Here is a 10,663-nt window from a genome sequence, read left to right as displayed (position 1 = left end):
CCATGGACGCATGGCAGCGATGTCAAATAAGTGCACAAAAAAAAGTACATATCCCACAATGCAATTTGGACGCGGAAAAGAACGAAAAAACTTCCGGTTGATCAGTTGACAGTTCATTCGCGTTGTTTTGCTAGGTACATAGCTAGCTATCTAACGACGTCATTTAGAGTGGCTAGCTTGCTAGCGGGCGAAATTGATGTTATACAGTGGTTGAGTTTTATATTTAATGTGTTCCTCGTAGATTTTGAGAGCAATATAGTTAGACAAATTTGACCAATCGTGATACCAGGGAGCTGTCACTCCTATTTAGCTCTCAGGCAGCATGACTTCTCGGCGTCCGGACAATTTCGATGGCTTAGGTTACAGGGGTAGGGAGGATCCTGCTTTCAGTGGGGGCTACAGTGGAAGGTCGTTTAATAATTCCTCTAGTGTTGACCTACAGAATTGGGTAACAACACCGCCAGATATTCCAGGTAGCCGAAATTTGCATTTTGATGACCGTACGCCCCCATTTGAGGCGGCCCCTGCAGCGCCTGGTGCTCAAGATACCCTGCCCACGGCTCCTCCATCCGGTAGGGGATCGACAGCATGATCATTCCAGTAATGCTGGCCCTTTTCATTAACCGCAATGACAACGACACAGTATCATCACTGGGTCATGAGTGTTCCGAAAGTGAAAGCATTCACACATTTCAGCTGGCTAGCTAACGTTAGCTTTTATATGTTGTCAGTGTCAGTAGACGTTTTGCTTCTTCGCCTTGAAATCTGTTTACAATAATTTACCAGTCACACAGCTGATATGTGTGCAATATAGGGATTCAGTAACATTGAAGTACAAAAACCATTTAAGTACAGAGCACAAACTAGGCCTATAACGTTATATATATATATATATATATAAAAAAAGAGTTTTATGGATGAGGCATTGTTATTATTGCATGTACAATTGGGCCGTTAGTGTCCAACGAAGTCCAGAGAAAGATGGCTGACAGCCATTTATGTTGTCAGACAAGACCAAGAGAGAGGGAGGCTAGAGTAGACCAAGGTGCAGTTCTCAAGTAGGCAACATGGCCCACTGGAACATCTGTAGAGTGCAAGAGAAATCGAAATGCCTATCTTTCATATATTATGAAGTCGCTTTTCTGGTTATTTGTACCTTTTTTAGGTTAGTTGTGGATTTGTGAACATTGATTGACATCAATTAGGCCTACGCGACAGCTAATGGCATATTGTTGACACAGCTCAGGAGGGAGTATATCGTGGGTGTCTTTAACAATGGTCATTTCCATGTAAAACGTCCCATGAGCACCAAAATATGAAGTTCATAGGAACATGTCAAATTGGGTGTTAGATGAAAGCTAAGTGTCTATGTTTTTTAGAGAAAAGTAAGGCATATCAATTTTCCATCCATAGAGTTAGGAATAAGCAAAGACATTAATTTCTTGTCAAACAGATGGAAAAGGGGTCTTAGAAAACATCTACCAGAAATAGTCTTAAAATATATTAGAAATACATAGAAAACATCTTATAGATATGTTGGTTTTTGGTAACGGAATGTCAAGGCACAAGGCAATGTTTCCTAAACTAAATATAAGTGTTGATATTAGTTGGCAGGGGTTTTTACTTCAACATTATTGTTTTTAATTTCTCATGAAAGTTCACAGAAGTAACAAGTGAAGGTAGACCTTTCAATTAGTTATAGTGTTGTTACTGATGTCAATTTTGGTAACAGAATTTCAGAAAAATCGTTAATGGAATTTCTACAATAATTGTAGAATTCAATTATTGAATTGTCTACATTGGGAAATCCTAGTAGTCACAAAGCACAGTTGGTTCGCTGCTACTGTCCTCCCTTCCTCTGGCATTCTGTTATGTTCAGTACTACTGTCCTCCCTTCCTCTGGCATTCTGTTATGTTCAGTACTACTGTCCTCCCTTCCACTGGCATTCTGTTATGTTCAGTACTACCGTCCTCCCTTCCTCTGGCATTCTGTTATGTTCAGTACTACTGTCCTCCCTTCCACTGGCATTCTGTTATGTTCAGTACTACTGTCCTCCCTTCCTCTGGCATTCTGTTATGTTCAGTACTACTGTCCTCCCTTCCTCTGGCATTCTGTTATGTTCAGTACTACTGTCCTCCCTTCCTCTGGCATTCTGTTATGTTCAGTACTACTGTCCTCCCTTCCTCTGGCATTCTGTTATGTTCAGTACTACTGTCCTCCCTTCCTCTGGCATTCTGTTATGTTCAGTACTACTGTCCTCCCTTCCTCTGGCATTCTGTTATGTTCAGTACTACTGTCCTCCCTTCCTCTGGCATTCTGTTATGTTCAGTACTACTGTCCTCCCTTCCTCTGGCATTATGTTATGTTCAGTACTACTGTCCTCCCTTCCTCTGGCATTCTGTTATGTTCAGTACTACTGTCCTCCCTTCCTCTGGCATTCTGTTATGTTCAGTACTACTGTCCTCCCTTCCTCTGGCATTCTGTTATGTTCAGTACTACTGTCCTCCCTTCCTCTGGCATTCTGTTATGTTCAGTACTACTGTCCTCCCTTCCTCTGGCATTCTGTTATGTTCAGTACTACTGTCCTCCCTTCCTCTGGCATTCTGTTATGTTCAGTACTACTGTCCTCCCTTCCTCTGGCATTCTGTTATGTTCAGTACTACTGTCCTCCCTTCCTCTGGCATTCTGTTATGTTCAGCTCATAACTGTTTTCTTTTTCTGCCGTCTGGTGTCAAAGCAATAGTGTGAAAAGTCTAGACAACCCCTCCCTCTCTCTTCCTCTATCGCTTTCTCTCTCCAATTAATGTAACTTCTCCATGCTCTTAATGAGACCTATCCATGAGCCCCTTCTCTTTCTATTTACTGTAACCAGCATCCTCACCCACTGAGCATCGACCGACACCGGACGTCCATGGACGTTTAAAAGTACTTGAGATTTGGTCAGTCTGCCTTGTCCAGCCTTGATTTCGACGTCCACAGACGTCTAGACCAGCCTTCATTTGACCCAAAAATAGTCGTCCGTGACTGGTTCAGATTTGGACTGATCCGTAAAAACGTCTATGTTCACAAGTTTGAACAGCACAGTCCAGTTCATCTCCATCGTTCATTGAAGTTGATGGTTCATTTACAACAAAACCTTTCTGGTATTGCCAATCATTTCAATTAACCATTTCACTAGTAAAGTGGAAAAATTCAAGGGAAACAACAACAGTGAACCATTATATTTTTGTATAAAAGACCTAATAATGAAAGGGAAGGATTGCCTGTGTAGCTCTCTTCACGACAACAGACACAGGTTGTTTCCTTGAAACGGGCGTTTATTGCATTGCAGGTCTTTTTCTCCGATGCATCCACGTCACGCCGTGAGAACTATATGTTTGAATGAACACAGTAACGTTGATAAATTATACAGTACTGAAACAAAGAAATACAAATGGCGCTCGGCGCAACAATACAAATGGCGCTTGGCGCGACAATACAAATGGCGCTTGGCGCGACAATACAAATGGCGCTTGGCGCGACTATAAACAAAGTTCTATAGGTTGAACAAAATACCTCGTTGGCTGCTTGTCCTGAAAAGAGGTTCTTGAATCCTTAAAGTCCCTTGAAAGTCCCTTTACTGTCTTTCTTAGCCTCTGCCATCAACAATTATGACTCAGACTAAGATCTGCTTAAGTTAGATTGCACACAGTCAATTAACAAATTCCGTAGCAGTAACACAACAGAGAACGTTAGTTCCGGGATGGAACATAAAAACACAGACAATGCCCTAACGTTAATTTACATGTTACATCACATTTAAATTCTTATCTATACATCAATAAATCATTTATTTATTTACTACATCAAATAAACCTTGAATTATGTATTAATCATGCATCGTGAACACAGCATCTATGTAACAACACAGCCTGTTTAGAATTTGGTGAAGTTCGTGTGGGAGAGTTGGAAAAACTATTGTTATCCCTTATGAAAAAGATTGCTGTCAGAGTGCAGTTTAACTGCAGTACAATGCCGTTAAAGTGCACTCTAATTGCAGTATGCTGCAAATACTGCATCCAAAATAACACTTGTTTTTTTTACTTCAGTAATTTTGCAATGTAACTGCAGTTATTCTGCAATTACTGTGTTCAAAATACTACAGTCGACTGCAGTTACTGCACTTTTACTGCAGTTTATAAATGGCAATCTTTTTTTGTAAGGGTATTTATCAATAATGATAAGCCACCAGGTATTCTCAACCTTGATGGGAAACTATTGAGAATGGTAGCAGACTGTATTGCCACCATTATTTGCTAGATCCTTAACCAAGCCTAAAGGAGTGTGTGTCCACAGGCGTGGAAGGAAGCTAAAGTAATTCCAATACCTAAAAATAGTAAAGCACCCTTTGCTGGCTCTAACAGCCACCCAATTAATTTGCTGCTTGTTCTTAGTAAACTGATGGAGAGAATTGTGTTTGACCAAATACAATGCTATTTTTCAGGGAACAAGTTAACTGCTGACTTTCAGCATATATATATATATATATAGAGAGAAGGCCACTCAACTTGTACTGCACTGACCCAGATGACACATGATTGGTTAAAATAAATGGATAATAACCTGCCAGCACATGGTTGGATAGTTATTTATCCAATAGAACCCAGAGAATGTTCTTCAATGACAACTTCTCTAAGATCAGATATGTCATCGCTGACACCCCATTCTTTCTGCAGACATCTTTTGAATCTTCATTCGGAGTGTTGAGAAAACTGAGGGAGATTTTACCGTAATTCTGTTACCAAATTTTGCACCTGCACAGTTCTTCCAGTAAATGTGTTTTTGAAAAATGTTCAGTGTTAATGTTTTTTGTTTGGCATTGATTTCAAGTGAAAGAATTCAGTCTCAGCGCAATTCCCTTACTGTGGAATTGCCCACATCTGACTAATACATGTGCCAGATACCCGGTTTGTAAACGACAAACACAATTAAAATAGTCTGCTGCTACGCTACTCAATCTGTGATGCTCCAAATAGTTATAAGAAACTATTACTTATTGAGTGACTATGACTTATTAAAATAGAGCAATAAATAAGGTTTGCGATTAAATGTCGCTGTTTGATATTCACATGTATTTGTTCTTTCTCTTTCAGAGCAGTTGAACAGATTTGCTGGATTTGGTATCGGGCTTGCAAGGTAATTCAGTGTTAGGCCTATACGGTGGTAGTTCACCAGTAATGTCAAGAGATGACTATAATCCAACTTGAATTCATAAGAAAAAATAAGATTTACATCATTGAACATTCTATATACAGGAGAAGTGTTTGAGAAATGGAAAATAGTCGCCCTATATTCATTTATTCTCACCATGACTTCTTCTTCCAGTCTCTTTACTGAAAATGTCCTGGCTCACCCTTGCATTGTGTTTCGTCGTCAGTGCCAGGTAAGCATACGGTCAGGTTAGATACTGTATGTGTTCCACCTTAGGTGTAGTCTGTAGACTCCTAATTTTCTACCATACAATATATCAATCTTCCTGGGTATATCACAGTTGTCCATTAGAATGCTCCAGTGCGCTTGAAGTAAGTATGAATGAAGTAAGTTGAAATAAGTAGTAATATTAAATGTTCATTATTCCTAATTCTGTTTTTTTGTGGCTTCCAGGTCAATTATCATGCCAGGTGCTACCATCTGTCCCCATTGACTGCTGTCAGTGTGATGTATAATGTCACCAAGAGTCAGGTAATAAATGTTTTTCATGAACCCAAAACCCAACATACACTGTATGTAAGGGCTAATTGTGAATCACAAAAAAACGTTCAAAAGATATTGAAAATGTGAATTTGGGGCTGGCATTTTGTTTCTATGCCGGTATATTGTTGTGAATTCTCTGCTCGCAGGGTCCTAAGGCCTTATGGAAAGGAATGGGCAGCACCTTTGTGGTACAAGGAGTCACATTGGGCACAGAAGGCATCATTAGTGAATGTACTCCACTACCACGGTATGGATTATATTTTAGACAAGAAATCTAGCTAATAGGTTGCAAGAAATCTAGCTAATGGGTGTGAACAGATATTGCCCTTAGTCATCGCCTGATCGCCCACACAATCCTATTCCTTATGGATTAGCTTTGACAAGACTTCAATGAACACATTTTTTAAAATGTTTTTAATGCTGTTGATAAAAATCGAGCACAACATCTACTGCGAGTCATTTTAGATGCCGTTAAGTGTCAAACTTGCATTCACGTTGTAATGTAGCCTCTACCAGAACATGCTGAAGTGGCCGATTCTACTCAAAGGGGCCATATCTATCAGCTTCCAAGGTTTCCAGTGAGATGAGCAAGACATCCCAGTACCAAAATCAAAGACCACTAAGAACTTTAAATGAATGGGGGGGGGGGGAACGACATAATACAAAACTATAGCACATACTTCAATAACTGTTCAAGCAACACAAAAACTAGTTTCAACCAGTCTTTTTAAATTCGTAAAAATCACAATCATGTTGAATCTCCTTATTTGAACATATGCAATAAACAAATATGAATTGTTACCATGGATACAGGTCTGACTATGTTTGTTTCCTCAGGGAACTCTCCCACAAATGGAACCCCAAGCAAGTTATTGGGCATTTGGTTCTGAAAGGGTAATACCATTTATTTGCTTTGTTTTATAATGGATGGTTTTCATACTGTTAAAAGTAGGGACAAAGTATGTCTGGTGAAAGTGGGGATTCAGTTGCGTAACTATTGATTGCCAATGGATATATTTCTCAAAACGGTGCAGTGTGATTGAAGGGACTTTACCCTTAGTAAATGCTGGTATCAGATGGCGTTGATAATATCTTTATTTCAGTAGAACGCTTTGATCTTTTGAACAGTCATTGTGTATCTCTCTTTCTTACAGTTTGACCTATGTGGTTGCCATGCCATTTTACTCAGCTAGTCTCATTGAAACTGTGCAGGTCAGTGAGTCCATACTTATATGAATGATGATCCGTTTGTGGTCTGTTTGTATTTTGGTCACCCTTATCTTGTCCATCGGTATCGCTTCTATAACTCCCCTCCACTTTCTAACTGATTTTCCCTAAAACAAAGATAATTGTGAGCGTGAAGACAGTAGTGTAAAGTACTTAAATAAAAATACTTTAAAGTACTACTTATGTAGTTTTTTTGTGGTATCTTTACTTTATTATTTATATTTTTGACAAATTTTACTTCACTACATTTACTAAAGAAAATAATGTACTTTTTACTCCATACATTTTCCCTGACACCCAAAAGTACTCGTTACATTTTGAATGCTTAGCAGGACAGGAAAATGGTCTAATTCATGCACTTGTCAAGAGAACATCCCTGGTCATCCCTACTGCCTCTGATCTGGTGGACTCCCTAAACACAAATGCATTGTTTGTAAATTATGTCTGAGTGTGCCCCTGGATATCAGTACATTTTAAAAACAAGAAAGTGGTGCCGTCTGATTTGCTTAATATAAGGAATTTGAAATGATTTATACTTTTACTTTTGATACTTAAGTATATTTTAAAACAAATACTTTTAGACTTACTCAAGTAGTATTTTACTGGGTGACTTTCACTTTTACTTGAGTAACTTTCTATTAAGGTATCTATTAAGGTATGACAATTGGGTAATTTCCTACCACTGTGTGAAGATCATCGTTCGTCCGTTGCCTACCAAAGATAAATATCATCTTTGTTTTTGGGAAACTCCACCTTTGTCACTATCAAAGAATCAGTACATTTTACGATTCCTTCGCAGATCTGGTCATTCCAACCCAAACGCACAAGCAAATATAATTTCAGGCCGTTCTTAACTATTCTGCAATACCATACCAATGCTGTTCCTTGTTCCTTGTTGTGTGTCCCCAGAGTGAGATCATCCGGGACAACCCTGGCATCCTGGAATGTGTGAAGGAGGGTGTGGGCCGGGTCATGGGCATGGGCATCCCCCACAGCAAGCGCCTGCTGCCCCTGTGGGGCCTCATGCTCCCCACCGTGCTCCACGGGGTCCTCCACTATGTGGTGAGCTCCACCGTGCAGAAGCTAGTGCTCTTCCTCCTGCGCCGGAGGAGCCCGGCAAAACAGCCCGTGGACGGCTCAGAGACGGTCCAGACCATGCTGGACGCCTACTTCCCTGAACTCATGGCCAGTTTCGTGGCCAGTCTGTGTGCCGACGTCCTCCTCTATCCGCTGGAGACGGTGATGCACAGGCTCCACATCCAGGGCACGCGCACCATCATCGACAACACGGACCTGGGCTTTGAGGTCCTGCCCATCAACACGCAGTATGAGGGTATCAGGGACTGTGTGAATGTGATCCGGCGAGAGGAGGGAGCCCTGGGATTCTACAAAGGCTTCGGCTCCATCGTGGTGCAGTACTCGCTACACGCCGCCGTGCTGCAGATCACCAAGGTGATCTATTCCACCTTGCTGCAAAACGCTTAAAGCAAAACAATGGAATATATTCCTAAATGTTTTTTGGGCTGGTGGTTCCCCCCCTTTGAAACCTGTTTTTTTTCTCACGTGAGTCAGGGTTGTGCTCACTGCAGAGAATGTTGTCCTAAAAAAAAAAAAAGAGGAAAAAAGGAAAATGCCAAAAGATGACTTGTTTTTTTCTGTCCAGAAGCACATTTCAAGTGTTTGCTGAGAGTGGTGTTCGTCACGTAATTGTCACCACTTCCACTGTGTCACAAAGTACTTAATATGTTCTATAACGTATGGCATCAACAAATATCCCCAATAGTCATTGAAGTTAAGTGTATATTTCCTTCTATCTGTCAAACAAACTCATCCTGGCATCATTTATGTGAAGTATCAGTCAGTAGTCTTCTCTGCAAATCATGTTGACATGCTTTCTCTGCGCTTTTCTGCTTTTGTATGAATGTGACAATTTGTTGGTTTTGGGTTTGTGTTAGCACTAGCAGATGATGGATTGTGCCAGAAATGTATGTACAGAATGTCTTTAAATTATTCTTTGCTTTCGGAGTGATAATCTTGTGTGTGTAGGTATGTATCAAGTTGTTCCCATTTTGGCATCCACAGAGTACAGTACATTGTAAATTTAGGAACAATTGAAAGATATTTAGTACGAGACTAGGAACATGAGCAGATAATGTATAATTTATGCAGATGGATGATTGAGTTCAGGGATTTTAAATTATTGAGCTGCCTCTAAGTGTTTAAGGACTTCACGGAGCTCAGAGTAGGGAAATGTATAAGATCGCTTGAGAACCTTGCTGAAAATAAATGGCTGACTTATATTCGGTGTGGGTTTGTGTAATTTGAACAATGAGTTCTCCAATGCCAAGGACTGACAGCGATAAAGTGGCTACATCATTGACTCCAAATGCAGTAGGAAACCAACCAGCATTCAGATAGTTTACCTCAGAGACGTACACCAATTGTTCAAAACATTAGGGACACCTGCTCTTTCCATGACATAGACTGACCAGGTGAAAGCTATTATTCCTTATTAATTTCACCTGTTAAATCCATTTCAGTTAGTGTAGAGATAGGTTAAAGAATGATTTTCAGCCTTGAGACAAAGATTGTGTATGTGTGCCATTCAGAGGGTGAATGGGCAAGACACAAGCTAGAGTAGAATAGGACTTTATTGTCCATCCAGGATGGACATTTTTCTTTGGCATCACCTTCAATTAAAAGGATCACAAATTTAAGTGCCTTTGAACGGGGTATGGTAGTTGGTGCCAGGCACACCAGTTTGAGTGTGTCAAGAACTGCAACGCTGCTGGGTTTTTCATACTCAACAGTTTCCTGTGTGTATCAAGAATGGTCCACCACCCAAAGGACATCCAGCCACGATGACACAACTGTGGGAAGAATTTGAGTCAACATGGGCCAGCATCCCTGTGGAACGCTTTCGACACCTTGTAGAGTACATGCCCCGATGAAGTGAGGCTGTTCTGAGTGCAAAAGGGGGTGCAACTCAATATTGGGAAGGTGTTCCTAAGGTTTTGTACACTCAATGAATATTTAAATATGTCTCTGATTTACATGTACTGGACCTCAGTATAGGGCATTTTATTGTTATATACAACGTTCCATCCACCCACACTAGTCTCATATACCAGCCAGCTCTACACACAAGTAGATCTATTATATTCCCAATTAAAAGCTTTTTGGAAATCAACAAATAATTATAGTGGGTATCATAGGTATGCAAAAAGTACTGTATCAGCCATCATCACCTTGCTGTCTCTGCCTGGCCTGTTTCCCCTCTTTCCACTGGGATTCTCTGCCTCTACCCCTATTACGGGTGCTGAGTCACTGGCTTACTGGTGTTCTTCCATGCCGTCCCTGGGAGGGGTGCGTCACTTGAGTGGGTTGAGTCACTGACGTGGTCTTCCTGTCTGGGTTGGCGCCCCCCCTTGGGCTGTGCCGTGGCGGAGATCTTTGTGGGCTATACTCGGCCTTGTCCCGGGATGGTATGTTGGTGGTTGGAGATATCCCTCCAGTGGTATGGAGGCTGTGCTTTGGCAAAGTGGGTGGGGTTATATCCTACCTGTTTGGCCCTGTCCGGGGGTTTCATCGGATGGGGCCACAGTGTCTCCTGACCCCTCCTGTCTCAGCCTCCAGTATTTATTCTGCAGTAGTTTATGTGTCGGGGGGCTAGGGTCAGTCTGTCACATCTGGAGTATTTCT

The 10,663-nt window shown here is 41.0% G+C and overlaps 1 protein-coding gene and 1 long non-coding RNA gene across 2 annotated transcripts; one reads left to right on the top strand and one right to left on the bottom strand.

Annotated features, from left to right (window-relative positions):
• Positions 1-117: 117 nt before the first annotated feature.
• On the top strand, positions 118-9,261 carry slc25a46 (solute carrier family 25 member 46). Its single transcript, XM_029708707.1, has 8 exons — positions 118-572; positions 5,134-5,176; positions 5,366-5,423; positions 5,645-5,722; positions 5,881-5,981; positions 6,572-6,628; positions 6,889-6,946; positions 7,871-9,261. Exons 1-8 carry the CDS (start codon positions 323-325, stop codon positions 8,444-8,446), a joined length of 1,221 nt encoding a protein of 406 aa, XP_029564567.1. The 5' UTR covers positions 118-322; the 3' UTR covers positions 8,447-9,261.
• Positions 2,715-3,958, bottom strand: LOC115159217 (uncharacterized). Its single transcript, XR_003868870.1, has 2 exons — positions 3,557-3,958; positions 2,715-3,370 (listed from the first exon to the last, which is right to left on the bottom strand). It is a non-coding gene; the product is annotated as an uncharacterized LOC115159217 (long non-coding RNA).
• Positions 9,262-10,663: the final 1,402 nt, after the last annotated feature.

Source organism: Salmo trutta, chromosome 23 (assembly GCF_901001165.1).
Source record: "Salmo trutta chromosome 23, fSalTru1.1, whole genome shotgun sequence".
NCBI lineage: Eukaryota > Metazoa > Chordata > Actinopteri > Salmoniformes > Salmonidae > Salmo > Salmo trutta.
The sequence above is the reverse complement of the archived record's forward strand: the minus strand, read 5'-3'. Positions and strand labels throughout refer to the sequence as shown.